The 17113-nt window shown below is 41.3% G+C and overlaps 1 protein-coding gene across 1 annotated transcript; it reads right to left on the reverse strand.

Annotated features, from left to right (window-relative positions):
* Positions 1-753: 753 nt before the first annotated feature.
* Positions 754-15942, reverse strand: ABRA (actin binding Rho activating protein). Its single transcript, XM_083361159.1, has 2 exons — positions 15192-15942; positions 754-3777 (listed from the first exon to the last, which is right to left on the reverse strand). The coding sequence occupies exons 1-2, from the start codon at positions 15896-15898 to the stop codon at positions 3315-3317; spliced, it is 1170 nt and encodes a 389-aa protein (XP_083217285.1). The 5' UTR covers positions 15899-15942; the 3' UTR covers positions 754-3314.
* Positions 15943-17113: the final 1171 nt, after the last annotated feature.

Consider the following 17113-nt stretch of genomic DNA (forward strand, 5'->3'; position numbering starts at 1 on the left):
AGCAAAAAGAAAAAAAAAGAAAAAAAAGAAAAATTATAGTAAATCAGTAGCTCTTGTCCACTTTTGTAGAAAAACTAAAAAGCCATTGTGGCAATAACAACAGTTGTTTCAAAGCTTATATTCTATGTTTATGCAAAAGAAAACTAATTTAAAAATGCTGTTAAATGTGACAGTGAATGACTTTGTGCTGAAATCTCAGCTATTCTATTTCAAATGAATATTGTATATATTAACTTGTACATTAATGTTTAAAAGTAGTTTTTGTTATTTTGGGGGAGGGAAGTATTGATTGACGGGTTGCTTCTAGCACTTTAAATTATTCTAGCAATGGAATAAAAAGCCAAATGGCTTAGCTCAAATAATTAGCTATAGTTGTATAGAATGTTACTAATATAAGTTGTTCCAGAATTACCTGGGAAATGCTTACTGCTGTGATAATGGAAAAGAGAATATTTTATCCTACAATATGTTCATGCTTTATATTGCTAAAAAAACCACACAGCATTGTTTTCTGTCTCAATGTATAGCTCTTTACTCCTATTAGTAGAGTATATGTAGATTTAATATTTACAGACAAAGAAGTGTAAATAAATTAAAATAGCTTTCCCCCCCCCCTTTGGTCTTCCACAGCAGTATTATTGTCTTTGTGGGTTCACTAACTAAACAACCCTGTGATGGATTAAAATACTATAAGGTAATAGTGATATAAAGCAAATAAATCTAAATTCATGTAATTAAACTTGAGTTGGGCTTTATTTAGATGCATGGCCATTTTGTAATTAGCAATCAGGTTCAAAGTATTGTTGTTGTTGTTGTTAGCTGCGAAGTCGTGTCCGACCCATCGCGACCCTATGGACAATGTTCCTCCAGGCCTTCCTGTCCTCTACCATCTTCTGGAGTCCATTTAAGCTCACGCCTACTGCTTCAGTGACTCCATCCAGCCACCTCATTCTCTGTTGTCCCCTTCTTCTCTTGCCCTCAATCTTTCCCAGCATTAGGCTCTTCTCCAGTGAGTCCTTCCTTCTCATTAGGTGGCCAAAGTATTACATCATAGCAAAATACTAGTAGTGATGAAGCAGATACAGTTCCATGATCTTGCTAAAATATTTCTGATAAGGAATTGGATGTTTTAAATATTGTTACAGAACTGTTTATTAATTGGTAATACACTTTGACATGTGATGTTGGAGTTGCTGCTAAAATGTTCATTACAGCTGTATTGAAATTTCAATATACAATACAGACTGCCATTTACCAAGGAAAGCAACCCATAATCTTTGTCCCAACTTTACCCATCTCGCCTTCTTTCCAGTAAGAAAAATCAAGTGAACAACTGCAGCTATATAATAGAATTAGAATCTTTAAGCTTCAGGAAACCTTAAAAATGCTACTAACATTGATTCAGAAAAATAATAGGCTATTTCCTTGGCATTAAAAAAAAAATCTTTTCCATCTTAGAAAAATCATTAAATTTATTTCATTCTTTTTCATTCATCCCATTGTATCGACTGAATTTGCAGTGCATTTCACTTGCTAATATAAATAAGATTTTGAAATGGATCACATTCCTATATTTGACAGAAATATTTAATATCTACACCTTAATTTAGATCAATCGATGGTATAAACCATGCTTAGTGAACTTTCATAATCCAAATCTTGAAACAAAATTAGCAGACATAAACCTGAAAATAATATCCTTGTCCTGGGAAAGCAAGGTTTTTTTAAATCACATTTTTCAAACTGAATTATTTTACCTAATTGGTAAGGTATATCAAGCTTTTATTCTCAGTCTATGGATGCAAGAAACTTTATTGATTAAATGTAAAATGTTATTTGCTTATAACAAATTTTCTTTATAATGCTATTAATATTTCACAGCACCTATGATTTTTGCACATAATTTCTTGCAATCTTGAACGGTATTTTTGATACAATAAAAAACATTCCAAAGCTATATATACATGCATGCACATATACTAATATTTGCATAGCAACTCTGAAATTTACCATCATATTGACACAAAAACATATTTTTTCTTCTGTAAGAAGATGCAGGATCTTTCACTTTGAAAGACAGCATACCAATTCGTTTCAACAGCTAATATCATTAAAAAAACAATGTGGTTCGTCTAACACTGAGACCCCCAGTTGGCTTCAAGGATACCTGGCTTAATATCTGCCAGGTTCTGTTTCCTTCAACTAGTAACTTTTTTTCCTTTTTTAAATTAATTTTTAAAAATGAGATGGTGTATTGTAAAGCAAAATGGTATCTTCCAGCATCATTATCATTAAGCTATCCTAGTAGATAAAAATGACAAGACAATTGTAACTTAGTATCCTGCTCAGGAAAAAAAATACTGTTCATTAAATAGGGGATATAAATTATATTCTGTTTCAACAACTTCTAGAGATGGTGAGAAATGTGGTAAATTAATGATTTAAAGATTTATATGTGGGATATTCCCATGGCAGCCATTTTTAGAATAGGCAATCAGCGAACACTCACAAGAAATTTGGAATTTATCCACTGTACCCACTAACTCAGAATGGGATCCCCATATACTTTACACATCTTTTAAGTAATGGCAATCAGATTTATTACAAAGTATTATTATTATAACATCACATGACCATGGACCTCTCCATGTTTTAAAGCAGATTTAATGAGCTCATATTCTTAAAATAAATTTCTGAAATGTCTAACATTAATTAAAATCACTACTCTAAACAAGGCCATTGACTTAACAATCCATCAGCACAAAAAAAGAAAATTGTGAAAAATTCCTTATTTTGGGGAGGAAAAGTAGGCCTGAACTTGGGGTTGTATATGTTTTTGGGTTGAGTTCATTTTTTCTTTCTCTGGGTGCTCTAAACTTTTTATCTGTCATTTTATCTGCTGGAGATCCTCTGTAAATAAAAAGTGAACTGGGGTTGATGAACTTAAGAGAGGGAGCAACCACATCAACAGCCTGGGTTGTCTGAAGCTCCCAGTACTAACCAGATCTCTGAAAAATTTCCAAGTTTCTACTAAACATCTGATTCATAAGGCAGCTGAAGTGGACCATCTTCTATATCATCTTCATTCTTTATATAGAAATCTGACCAAACATAGTTAATTAGATACTACTGGTAGAACAATCTATGTACTTAATAAATAATAACATATAAATGGAATAATATGGAGATACTATTGTTAAGTAATAATAGATAAGTTCTGAGTACCAATGAAAGCTTTGATGTCTGATAAAACTTTTGATAAAAAATTCTGAATAGAAGGATGCCCTTTGGTTTATCCTGTGAGGAAAAAGACCTTATTCTAACAAAGTTATTAGAACAGCATCATCCCGGCCTTGCCACAACATTTCTCCCTCAAAGTCTAACATTCCATGTTTTCTGGCCCTCAGGAGTATTCCAACCACTTTATCTGAAATGTGAACGTATCTGTCAAAGAGATCAGCAAAAGTGACTTGGATCTTGCCATCACGTTGTGGCTGAGCCATTGTTCTGATGATGAAACACATGTCTTTCATCTCCCGGTGGATGTGGCCCTCTGCTCTCTTGGCTCGTTCTGCTGTCTTCGTACCTTCTTTAGGATGACCATAGCCCTCATCTCCTTTATGCAGACGGGTGGCCATAGCAAGCTCATAGTCAAACTCCTCACTGAAAGGATTGAGTTTTTGTACTGTCACATGTTCATCAGCCCATCCTTCCCATCGCTCCTTTAGATTGTAGACAGGACTGTAATTCTTAGACAACTTGAGATTTTTATTCTTGCTGCAGAGAAAGAAAGAAAAAAAGATAGCTGCAATGAGGCTTTAGTGAAATATTTTGGTAAAGTTCATTAATCTGATTTAGACCACAAACCACTAGGTGGCATGTTATCACTGATTCTAAATCACTTTATTTCCTTTGATTATTTGCTGCCTCTTACCTGAAAATAAAAGCTTCTGTTTTGGATTAGATCCATTCATTTTAATTTAAGGGAAAATAACACCATTCTCATTAATTACATCTGCATGGCATAATTTTCTAAAAGAACTGAAGGAAATGAGAACAGATTGATTCCCTGATCAATCTAATCCAGCAGGCTGTTCTCACAGTGGCCAGTCAACTGCACAAGGAAGCCCACTAGTCTCCCAGCAGATGCCTTCACAAGGTGTTCCACTGCCATCAGATAGGAATTGATTCCCATAATCTCCATAAACTGGTCCAATTCTTTTTTTAAGACAGGCTGGTAGCCATCACCACATTTCATGGTAATGAATTCCAACGCTAAATTACCCCTTTTAATTTTAGTTTAAAATCCTTTTTCCCCTGATTCTTCCAGGATTCAATTTCATTGGGTGGCTTCAGTTTGTTTTTGTTCACCTTATTCACTCCATGCATAATTTTATACAATTTGATCATGCAGGGGTTTTTTTATTATTAAAAGGCCCTAATAATAATAATAATAATAATAATAATAATAATAATAATAATAATAATAATAATAATAATAATAATAATAATAATAATAATAATAATATTGGAAGGGACCTTGGAGGTCATCTAGTCCAACCCCCTGCTCAGGCAGGAAACCTTATACCATTTCAGGCAAATGGCTGTCCAGTCTCTTCTTAAAAACCTCCAGTGTTGGAGCATTCACCACCTCTGGAGGCAGGTTGTTCCACTGGTTAATTGTTCTAACTGTCAGGAAGTTTCTCCTTAGTTCTAGGTTGCTTCTCTCCTTGACTAGTTTCCATCCGTTTTTTCTTGTCCTGCTTTCAGGTGCTTTGGAGAATAGCTTGACTCCCTCTTCTTTGTGGTAGCCCCTGAGATATTGGAACACTGCTATCATGTCACCCTTCACCCTTCTCTTCATTAAACTACACATACCCAATTCCAGCAACCGTTCCCTATATGTTTTAGCCTCCAGCCCCCTAATCATCTTTGTTGCTCTTCTCTGTACCCTTTCTAGAGTCTCGACATCTTTTTTACATTGTGGTGACCAAAACTGGATGCAGTATTCCTGGTGTGGCCTTACCAAAGCATTGTAAAGTGGTATTAGTACTTCACCTGATCTTGATTCTATCCCTCTGTTAATGCAGCCTAGCACTGTGTTGGCTTTTTTGGCAGCTGCAGCACACTGCTGGCTCATATTGAAGTGATTGTCTGCTAAGACTCCGAGATCCCTCTCACAGTTACTACTATTGAGCAAGGTACCACCTTGCAGACTGAGAGACATGCCCACTGGACTCCCTCTTTCTCCATCTATGTACCATCAACGAGCGTTCCTCTGGACATATTTACAACATCGGCCCTAAGAGACTATTCGAGCGCAATATGGTCTATCGTTATTCCGAAGCGGACTTGTATGCCCTTAGGGCGGTTCCTGCCTCATGGGCGCGCCCTGTCGCCTGTTTCCATACTCCCCTTAATGATGGGCCCAAGCTTTGGGACCCCGAGAGGTGGTTGGGCTTAGATAGGGGCCTCGAGTTAAGACGTGCCAAGAGGCCCCTGATAAGATTCTTAGCCGGTTATTTTAAGAGGTTAGGGGGGGGGGTAGGGAGGGAACCTGTAACCGGCACTCAGTCTGGACCTGTTAGAGGTCCTGATGGGACGGGGTCGGGGGAGGTGGCTGCTGGTGCTGGGAATGTGGGGGTGGGGCATCGAATCCCCACGGCGATAGGGTATGGCAGCAGGTGTTTGCGCGGAGGGCCATATCAACATCTGGGATCGCGCCCCCGCTATCTCCGAGCGGTGGCGCGCTCCGACCCTCCAGTTAGCACCCTCTTACCCGGGGATGAGGGTGATCAGGCCCCTGAGCTCAGGTTGGTCTATTTTAATGCTAGATCCGTAGTTAACAAAGCTCCCCTCATCCGTGACCTGATCGAGGAGGAATGTGCGGATCTAGCATGCATCACGGAAACTTGGCTGGGCTCGGAGGGAGGGATGCCTCTCACCGAGTTATGCCCGCCAGGTTTCCGGGTGCTGCACCAGCCACGGGCTCAGGGCAGGGGTGGTGGGGTGGCAGTGGTTATTCGGGAGACTTTGTGTCCTCGGGAGGCCACCATTGTCCAGATGGCCGGGAGTCTATCCTTCCTCTTGAGATGTGGTCCTCAGGTTCAGTTGGGCTTGTTGCTTACATACCTGGCGCCCAGCTGTGTGGCAACAGCCCTGCCTGAGCTGCTCGACGCCCTCTCAGGGTTGGCGGTGGAGTTCCCCAGGCTTATAGTCCTGGGTGACTTCAACCTGCCATCACTGGGAGGGTCGTCGGAGTTAGCTCGGGAGTTCATGGCTTCCATGACAGCCATGGGCCTGACTCAGGTTATTGAGGGCCCGACTCATGAGGGGGATCATACTCTCAACCTGGTGTTCCTGTCTGGACAGTGGTTGGACGATCTGGGAGGGGGTTTCCCGTCCATCACCCCTCTGTCATGGTCAGATCATCACCTCCTGAGGCTGGTTTTCCGTCATGCCACCCCCTGCCGCTGGGCGGCGGAACCGACCAGGTGGTTCTGCCCCAGGCGCCTAATGGACCCGGATCGGTTCCAGAGGGCGCTTGGGCCTATACCTATCACCCTTACCCACAGCCCAGTCGATGCTCTGGTGGAGGCCTGGGAAACGGCTGCCACCAGGGCACTCGACTGCATTGTACCCATGCGACCTCTGACCTGGCGCAGATCCCGTTCGGCCCCATGGTTCTCTGTGGAGCTCCGGGAGATGAAGCGTCGGAGACGAGGTCTAGAGAGCGGTTGGAGATCCAGCCGATCCGAATCCGACCGACTGCAGTTAAGAACCTTTATAAGGTCTTATCTTGCGGCGATAAGGACGGCGAAGTCTAACTACTTTGCCGCCCTTATCGCGTCCGCAGATAATCGCCCGGCCGCCCTGTTTAGGGTGACTCGCTCCCTCCTTAACCAGGAGGTGAGAGAGGATCCCTTGCAGGGACGAGCCGAGGAGTTTAGTCATCATCTGGCGAACAAAATCGCTCGGATCTGGACCGGCCTGGACTCTGACTGGGCAGAGTCTGATGTGGAGGAATCAGGCGGTCTTGAGCACGTTATCTGGACTGAGTTCGACCCTGTTTCCCCCGATGATGTGGACAGGATCATGGGGAGACTGAGCACCACCACCTGTTTGTTGGATCCGTGCCCCTCCTGGCTAGCTTATGCGGCTCGGGAGGGAACACGAGGCTGGTTCCATGCAGTAATAACTGCTTCTTTGAAGGAGGGTGTCTTCCCTGCCACCTTGAAGGAGGCGGTGGTGAGACCCCTTCTCAAGAAGCCTGCTTTGGACCCGGCTGCTTTAAACAACTATCGTCCAGTCTCCAACCTTCGCTTTCTGGCGAAGGTTGTTGAGAGTGTGGTGTCGCATCAGCTCCCTCTGTTCCTGGAGGAAACTGATTATCTGGACCCGTACCAATCGGGCTTCAGGCCCGGACACAGCACGGAGACGGCATTGGTCGCGCTGGTGAATGATCTCTGGAGGGCTAGGGACAGGGGTTGCTCCTCTGTCCTGGTCCTATTAGATCTCTCAGCGGCTTTCGATACCATCGACCATGGTATCCTGCTGCGGCGTCTCAGGGGGTTGGGAGTGGGAGGCACCATTCTACGGTGGTTCTCCTCCTACCTCCAGGGCCGCTCGCAGTCAGTGTTGACAGGAGGGCAGAGATCCGCCCCGAGGTCTCTCATTTGTGGAGTTCCTCAGGGGTCGGTCCTCTCGCCTCTCCTGTTCAACATCTATATGAAGCCGCTGGGCGAGATCATTCGTGGTTTTGGGGTGGGGTATCACCAGTACGCTGATGATACCCAACTTTTTCTTTCCACCCCGAACCAACCCAGTGATGCCCTCTCCGTGATGTCCCGGTCCCTGGAGGCGGTTCAGGTCTGGATGGGGAGAAACAGGCTTCGTCTCAATCCCGCCAAGACTGAGTGGCTGTGCATATCGGCATCTCGGGTTAACCAAGTTATTCCACCTCTAACGATGGGGGGTGAGGTGTTACCCCCCGTTGATAGGGCTCGCAACCTGGGCATCCTCCTGGACTCACGGCTCAATTTTGAAGACCACATAGGAGCCGTGACCAGGGGGGCTTTTTCACAGGTTCGCCTGGTGCGCCAGTTGCGTCCCTATCTGGACCGAGACGCCCTACGCACAGTTACTCATGCGCTTGTGACCTCCCGTTTGGACTACTGTAACGCTCTCTACATGGGGCTGCCCTTGAAGACCACTCGGAGGCTTCAACTGGTGCAGAATGCGGCCGTGCGAGTTGTAATGGGGGTCTCCCGATACTCCCATGTAACACCTCTACTCCGCGAGCTGCATTGGCTTCCGGTTGCCCTCCGGGTGAAATTCAAGGTGCTGGTTATCACCTATAAAGCCCTACATGGCTTGGGTCCGGGCTATTTGAGGGAACACCTGCTGCCGGCATCAAACGCCCTTCGCCCAGTGCGCTCCCACAGGGAGGGTCTGCTCAGGGTTCCGCCGGTAAGAGATTGCCGGCGGGTGACACCCAGGGATAGGGCCTTCTCAGTGGGAGCGCCTGCCCTCTGGAACCAGCTGCCGGTGGAGATGAGAACTGCCCCCGACCTCCGATCATTCCGCCGGGGCCTTAAGACCTGGCTCTTTGAGCTCTCGGGCCCAGGCTGAGGAGAAATTTTTAATTGGGGTTTTAAGTGTACAGGGTCAATTTAATATTTTTTAATTTGGTTTTTAACTTTTGTATGGTGGATTTTTTAATTCCCTGTAAACCGCCCTGAGTCCTCAGGGAAAGGGCGGTATATAAATGTAACTAAATAAATAAATAAATAAATACTATACCTATGCATTTGATTTTTCCTGGCTAAATGTAGAACCTTACTTTTTTCACCATTGAATTTCATTTTGTTAGATAGTGCCCAGTGTTCGAGTCTGTCCAGATCCTTCTGTATCTTAAGCCTATCTTCTGGAGTATTGGCTATTCCTGCCAGAAGATAGGCTTAAGATACAGAAGGATCTGGACAGACTCGAACACTGTCACAACCTTTTCTCATATGGAAACTGTTCCAATCTTTGATCCTCTTAATTGTCTTCCTCTGAATTTTCTCTTAATTCCACTATATTCTTTTTGAGGTCTGGCATCTAGAAGGATAAAGAGTTCTTTTAATCATTAAAACCACCTCTGTTGGAAACTCAGGACAGCTCCTTCAAAGGCTTTCCCTGGAAACACTTGGTGTACATATAGTCCCTTCACTTCTCTGAATATCTTGTTGGAAGAGGTGACAAATAAAATTTCTGGTAGCAAACAAGAGATATTAGAGTCATGCATGCTTTAAAATAATTGGGAACAAATTGGCTTAGAGCTTACACTGCTATTTATCAAAGTAATCTATTGGGGGGGGTGTTAGACTTAAGCATGTGCCTAAAGAAAGATGTTTTAAAAGTTATATTAATTTTAATAAATTCACTGCTTACAGGGGGACAAACCAAAAAAGGATGGGACTTTGCATCTGTCTATATATATTTTTTTGTTTAGTCTTAGACTTTGGGAGCATTAAGCTTGAATTCTTAGATCTTATTCAACACAGTTGGTGTCTTAAGAAACACTTCTAGCCAAGATTGAAGAGAAACTCATACTTCCTCTTCTCTTGACTCCCATCCTCTGATTCTCATAGGAAGTGAACAATAGTTATGCTTATGACCTACTTAGAAATCACTACGGTATTCTCTATCTATTTACTTTTTAGGATTGCTGGATAGTATGAAGGTTCTGTGATATTTAGGCACAACAAGCTATTCACATGTAGCTTATTAGCTAACTGAATTATTTTTCTATATTTGATCTTATCCAGAATTCTCTGCCTGAGCTATACCTTGTCTGTAGGCGTCCCCATACTTAACAGCAAATTGGGATGTGTCACTATTGCATCTTATGTTCCACTTGTCCATGAAGGTTTGTGGGATCAAACACAGGGGACAAAATATTACCTTTAAGCAAGATCCATATTCTTATCTTTCTGTGGTCCATGCACGCTACCTGGAAAGTAATTATCAAATAAATTCCAGAGGAATATTAACCAGGAATTCACTTATAATCCCAGTTCAGGACGCTAGTTGTTCCTATACTTCTTATATATTCAAGGACAATAACACCCTTTAAATATATTTTGAATAAATAGGTCAGTTGTCCACTCACTAAAAATCACAAGTTAATTTATCAGCTTTTAGACAGCTTGGCATGCTAACAAATGTCTTTTATTCTGGATACTTTGAGAAATCTGCCTCCAAAACATTTAAATTACTTCTTGGCCCACAGTGCAAGTACAGAAATATTGATCTCTCTGAACATAGCCAAGGTTGTTTTCCCATTAATATGGCATAGTCCGAGGCAGAGATGAAGAGTGCAGGGTTGGGTGGGGGTAGAGCTGACCACAGTCTTCTCCTCATCCTGACTGCAGGTCTCAATAGAGCATGTGTGTCCCTGACTGTATCAGTGAGATGTGTGAGGAAGGAAGGAAAAAGAAAGTAAGAGAAAGAAAGGCAATAGGAAAGAAAGAAAGAAGAAATTTCACTTAGTACTTTAATCCATTCAAGTCGAACACTATCATCACCTTTCCATTTTAGTTGCCTTTATAGTGGGCTAAATTAGCACTGCTTTATTTTGGTTTCAGCTCTGCTTTAACCTCATCCTCCAAATGCCCAAGCTCTGTTTCCTAGAAGAATTTTTGCCGTTATAACTCTTGCCTTTCCTATCTAAAACGAGAAGCATTTTTGGGTGTGTGTATGTGTATACATAGTAACTTTCTCCAAGTCTCATTCAAATCCTAAATAAGAATTTGATTTTTTTAAAGGAAAAAAGAACTCCTGTGAAATTATCATGGGGGAATTGTAGATTTCTGATATTTAGTTGGGGGATAGTGTCGCCCTGCCATTTAACTTATATGCAGAGCACATCATGAGAAAGGCAGGGCTAGATGAATCAAAAGTTGGAATTAAGATTGCCGGAAGAAATATCAACAACCTAAGATATGCAGATGATACCACTCTAATGGCAGAAAGTGAAGAAGAACTAAAGAGCCTCTTGTTGCGGGTGAAGAAGGAGAGTGCAAAAGTTGGGTTGAAACTTAACATTAAGAAAACCAAGATCATGGCATCCGGCCCTCTCAGTTCTTGGCAAATAGATGGGGAAGAAATGGAGATAGTGACAGATTTTATTTTCCTGGGCTCCAAGATCACTGCAGATGGGGACTGTAGCCAAGAAATTAAAAGACGCTTGCTCCTGTGGAGGAAAGCCATGGCAAATCTAGACAGCACACTAAAAAGCAGAGACATCACACTGTCAACAAAAGTGCGTATAGTCAAGGCTATGGTCTTCCCAGTTGCAATGTATGGCTGTGACAGTTGGACCATAAGAAAGGCTGAGCGCCAAAGAATTGAGGCCTTTGAACTATGGTGCTGGAGAAGACTCCTGCGAGTCCCTTGGACTGCAAGGCGATCAAACCAGTCAGTCCTAGAGGAGACTGCTCTTTAGAAGGCCAGATCCTGAAGCTAAAACTCAAATACTTTGGCCACCTAATGAGAAGGAAGGACTCACTGGAGAAGAGCCTAATGCTGGGAAAGATTGAGGGCAAGAGAAGAAGGGGACGACAGAGAATGAGGTGGCTGGATGGAGTCACTGAAGCAGTAGGCGTGAGCTTAAATGGACTCCAGAAGATGGTAGAGGACAGGAAGGCCTGGAGGAACATTGTCCATAGGGTCGCGATGGGTCGGACACGACTTCGCAGCTAACAACAACAAATGCTTATGTAGAATGTCCTACCATTCACAACTGATTTTCTGCCTGATGTCTGCATTTCCTGGCTCCTATGCTTCAATTAAAATCTTGATTATATTAAAACCATCAACCTACAGATGTCAAAAAATCAACATGGCAATGACATCTGATTGAAGCCTCCCCCTCCCCCTTTTAATGTGTATTATATGGATGTTACATGGAAAAAGGGGCAGGATTTTATTCAAATGGGTGCAGATGCATCCTGCAGACGTGACTGATTTTAAAGAGATGTCAGCAGAACAGAACAGAAAAACCAATTCCAATAGTCTTTTTCTGCCTAGGCAGCCAGGGAGACTTGATCAGTGGAAATGTCTACTGGAAGACCACACAAGCTCTGACATCACCACCACCTTCAACAATACAATAAGCTCAAAAACCACCAACAACACTCAAGCAAACAGAGAATAAAGAAGCTCTTATTATCAGCACTTTCATTCAAAGCTGAAAGGATTATATTTCAATCTCTTTGTTTTGGGTGGGGGGCAAATGCAGTTGAGTGACCAGCAGGCATAGACAGCTGGGGAGGAAAGAAATGAATAGCCTTCATCTCTTTCCATTTCCAACCACTTGGAAGTAATTCCAAGAATTACCGGTTAAATATAGTTCAGTCTACAGAAGGTGAACAGTGAGAGTCAGAAAATTACTGGTACTCCATAAACAAAAACTTGTCATTTTTTTAAAAAGTTATAACTCATATGCTAATTTATCTGCTTTCTTCAAAACTACTTCCTTTGTTAGATGCTACAATAGAGAGATAGACGTAGAGAGAATAGATAATAGATGAACAGGTAGTTTTTATGGAAGCTTAATAACTGAAATAATATATTTGAACTACAACTATATTTCAAAACATAAAAATCTATAAATGCAGAAAACAATGTTTAAAGAAGTAAGATAGCAATATGGTTCAGCATGTTTTAAAACTCAGCTGCTTAGATCTTAGAATGTAGACTATGTTTTTTTCTTGAGTTTCATTATACTTCTATAAGAGCTCAACAAAAAACAAACTACATCATAAAAAGAGCAAAAGATAAATACATTAACCGTGGACTATATATATTTATTTATGAATGTATGTATATGTACACACACACACACACACACACACACTTATCTTCTTCTGGAGAGCCCCAGTAAGGTTTGACCTCATTAAAACCTTAGAAAGGTTCATATGATCTGGCTAGTGATTACTTACATCGCTGCAACAGTTCCATTTTATTTTTAGTGAGTAATTCATGGTAACTTGGAGCAGTTTCACGTTAACTTGAATGAACCATTGCTAAGACTGATATATGCTAAATCTCATCTGTTTAGAAATATTTGTGAATTGTCAATGAAGCCACTGGACTTTGGGGGAACTTTCAACTGAAACGGCTTCCAATGAAACTGCTCAGCAGAATATTCTCTGTCTTGCTATAGCTGCTCCTTATTTACTGGAGTGCATATCATCACCTGTTAACATATAGAAGACTTTCACATTCATCAAGCTTTTTCGTTTGACCATCACCTGATAGTTTGCTAGATTTGCTAGATAGATTGAATGAGTGAGCAGATTGGCCATGGTTATGGACGTGATGGCTTACATACTAATGTATGAAAACCATTGGTTGCTCTGATAGTTTTGCACAATTTTTAACACATATGAACGACCCTGTAGGATGCAATTATACACACATTCACCAGTCTAGTAAGCTGTGCAAGAAAATGAATTAGGATACTCTTGTGGTCAAACACAAAAAGTAAGGAATATTGTAACAATGAGTAAGTAGACAAGTAGCTATTGATGAAATGCAATGTCTCTTTTTGATACATGTAGCCCTCAACTTATGACCACAATTGGAACCAGAACTTCTGTTGCCAAGCAAGGCTGTAGTTAAGTGAGTTGTGCTCAATTTTGCAACCTTTTTTAACCATGGTTAAGCAAATCACTACAGTTGTTGAGTGACTCATGCAGTCATTAAGCAAATCCATCTTCTCTCATTGACTTTGCTTGTTGGAAGTTTACTAGGAAGGGCAGAAATTGCATTCAAATGAGCCTGAGATGCTGCAACCCTTGTAAATACATGCCTGTTTCCAAGTACTCAAATTTTGATCATATGACTGGATGTTGCAGCAGTCATAAATGTGAGGACTAGTTGTAAGTCACTTTTTCAGTGGTGGTGTAACTGCAAATGGTCACTAAACGAATGGATATAGGTCAAGGTCTACCTGAATATAACAACAGTTGATCGGACTAAATAATTTAAGGAATGCTTGGCCCATGTGCTCCTTGACAGCATACGGCTGTCCCAGCCTTCTGCCTTGCAGATATGTCCAAAACCAATATACATTGGGAAAATTGGGCTAGCAAATAAAAACAGGTGGAAGTGCCTAATGGTTTCCTCTGCCATCATTCTAGAACAATGGAGTTGGTGTGGCTTCCACGTGACGTGTCTAGCCCGCAGACCGATAGTTTGACATCCCTGTTCTAAAATAATAACTTTATTGTCACTTTAAATGTACACTAACTGGTATACATTAAAATGAAGTTTCGTTGCATACAGCTCTCAAAGGGTTCTAAAACGGGTTAAATGGTATCTTTGCAGAAACTTTCCTATTCCAAATATTATTGCCTCAGTTCTTTTTTAAAAATGGATCTAATTAAATATTAATACAAGCAACTTTTAGATTCTTGAATTTTTTTTGGAAAATATAAAGCATTTTTCATATTTAAAGTTTGACCTCTTCCTGTATCCTTTCCATTTTCACTTTCTGCTCCTACATTTTCATTTTGGCTTCAGATGAAAATGGCTACTTGGAGATAAATGAATGCTGCTGCTATGGAGAAACTTCATCCCTTCTGTGGCCTATTTATACATGTCAGCTCATCATTTAGACCCCCTCCAATCATTTCCTCCCTCCATTAGTGTTCCAAAATATGATTGAGCTGGCACTGAATAGAATAAATCACATACTGACACAGGAAGTCCTCATCTTAGAACCATTTATTTAGTGACCGAATTTACAATGGCACTGAAAAAATAACATGACTGTTGTGACTGTTGCAGCATCTCCATGGTCTCATGATCAAAATTAGCAACTGGCTGCTATTTATGACAGTTGGAGTGTCCTGGAGTCAAGTGATTACCTTTTGTGACTTTCTGACAAGCAAATTCAATAGGGAAGCCAGGTTCACTTTACAACTGTGTTACTAACTTAGCAACTAAGTGATTCGCATAACAAATGTGGCAAGAAAGATCATAAAATTGGGCAAAAATCACTTAACAACTGTGTCAGCAATGCAAATTGTAGTCATAAGTCAAGGATGACCTCTGTGCTGACTTCAGAAAGCACTAATGTTTACACAAAAGCATTTTCTTATAACTAGGCGATTTTGGAAAATACAGTAATTACTTACTATGAAGCCATGGGATGTTTTATCCTCACAACACTCCGTATTTCTTGGATATTATGATCTGTGTCTAGTCCATCCTCTGTGTCTTCACCATAGCCGCTGTCTTCTGTATCCAAACTGTTGTTCCGATAGTCCTGTAGTTCTTCTTGTTCCAAACGTTTCCATTCCTTTGTCATCTCTGATACCAAATTAGAGCACTTTCTCCTTCTTGTAGGAGACATTTTATTACTAAGGATTTGATCAATATTTTTAGCGTCATTGACGATCTTTCCTGTCTCGGCAAATTCATCTTGTTCATATTTGTTGCTGAGAAGACCAATGTCACTACTTCTTTCAGAGAGTGACCTTACTACGCTTTTGGTAACTTCTTTACTTCTAATATTAAATTTCTCAAGAGCTTCTATTGACTCATTTGGACTTTGTTTCCCATCTTTGTTTGACACTTGCTGTTCTGAGGGAAATTGTATCTCAGTTTTTGACTCATCTTTCTTGAAAGTTGGCAAATGTTTCGGAGGTGTCCACTCTCTTGGATCATTTGGTGATTTCTCTTCATTGGGTACCCATCCACTAGGTTCCTGGGCTTGCTTGGTGTTGTGTTCACTTGCCCACTGCTGCCAACCCTTTGCCAAGCTGATAACCAAGCTAGTCATTCGGATTTTTTTGATGGCCCTCTTGGAAGATGTGGTATACTGGTGTTCTTCTGGTGACATGGCTTTGTCTATGGTTTTCCAGCGTTTGCTTATGTTAAAACTCAGCTCAGATTGTTTCTTGTAGCAAATAACAAGCAGGGAAGGATTGTGGAGATTTAAATAGATAGAAGGCTGGGCTGCATGAAGCTAGAAAGTATGGGAAGCATTTCTCACATAGAAAGAATAGCCTTATTCTGACAGTGATCTTTTTTTAAAAGGCCCAGCTTGTATTTCACCACAGCAGTTGGACACTTGATATGGTAAATATGAGTGACGTGGTTCCCTCATGTGTCAGATGCAGCTGTGGTGGAAATTAACAGAGGTATCTTATACATTTAGTTTGACGGTGGGACGTGTTCATGCTTTGCTTTCCTAAAGAAATGGGCCTTGCCTAATTAGATAGTTTCTCTTTGCTGACTCCAGAACAACAGATGAGAGCATTTGGAATTACAATTCAAGAGGCTTTTACTTTTAACTAGCAAACTTTGTGACTTTGTAACAATGCCAGATTACTAAGCCCATAAAAGGTGACTCAGATACGGCTCTTCCAATTGACTGTGTTTTATTGAAGGAAAGAAACCATATTAGTACATTAACAAAATGCTTTTCACTATTTTTCCTGCATTTGTAAAACCCCATTCCACTCAGAAGTCTAGGACAACTCATCACAGTCAACTCACCACAGCCATCTCATCATGGCCAACTCGCCACAGCCAGCTTGCTGTGGGACAACTCTCCACAGGATAATCCATGCGGAATAACTCAAAGCGATAAATGTTATCTGCCACTGTTTTTTCTACATTATTTCCATTTTTGCCAATGTCGGAGAAACAGTGGCAGATAACATTTATCACATTGCATTATCCCACATGGAATTGTTCACTGTGAGTTGTCCTGTATAAGTTGGCCACAGCGAGTTGTGTGCGGTGAAATGGCCGTGGTGAATTGGCTGCAGCAAGATGGTCATGGCAAGATAGCCAGGGCGATTTGACCAAAGCGAGTTGCCCATTCCGCCCAAGTTTGGCTTCCAGGAGCTCGATAGAAGTATCAAAAAGGGGTTCTGTAGGGACAGATTCTACAGCCATAAAGACTCATCAGAACTAATTTGATCCTTCTTTAATTTCAAAATGTATTACAAGTGCAGGAGATCTTCATTTCTATTTTTCCCTTTTAGCTTTTTCCCCTTTTTTTAACTGAGAATCTGGCAACAATCTCAGGAAAAACAGTTGTTTTCCC

Source organism: Vipera ursinii, assembly GCF_947247035.1.
Source record: "Vipera ursinii genome assembly, chromosome: 3".
Taxonomy (NCBI): domain Eukaryota; kingdom Metazoa; phylum Chordata; class Lepidosauria; order Squamata; family Viperidae; genus Vipera; species Vipera ursinii.

Bases quoted from the DNA above. Each gene is read 5' to 3' on its own strand.
- ABRA (XM_083361159.1), bottom strand. From the start codon at position 15,898: ATGTCACCAGAAGAACACCAGTATACCACATCTTCCAAGAGGGCCATC. The intron at 3,778-15,191 runs GTAAGTAATTAC...CTTTCTCTGCAG, and splicing joins AAACATCCCATGGCTTCATA to CAAGAATAAAAATCTCAAGT.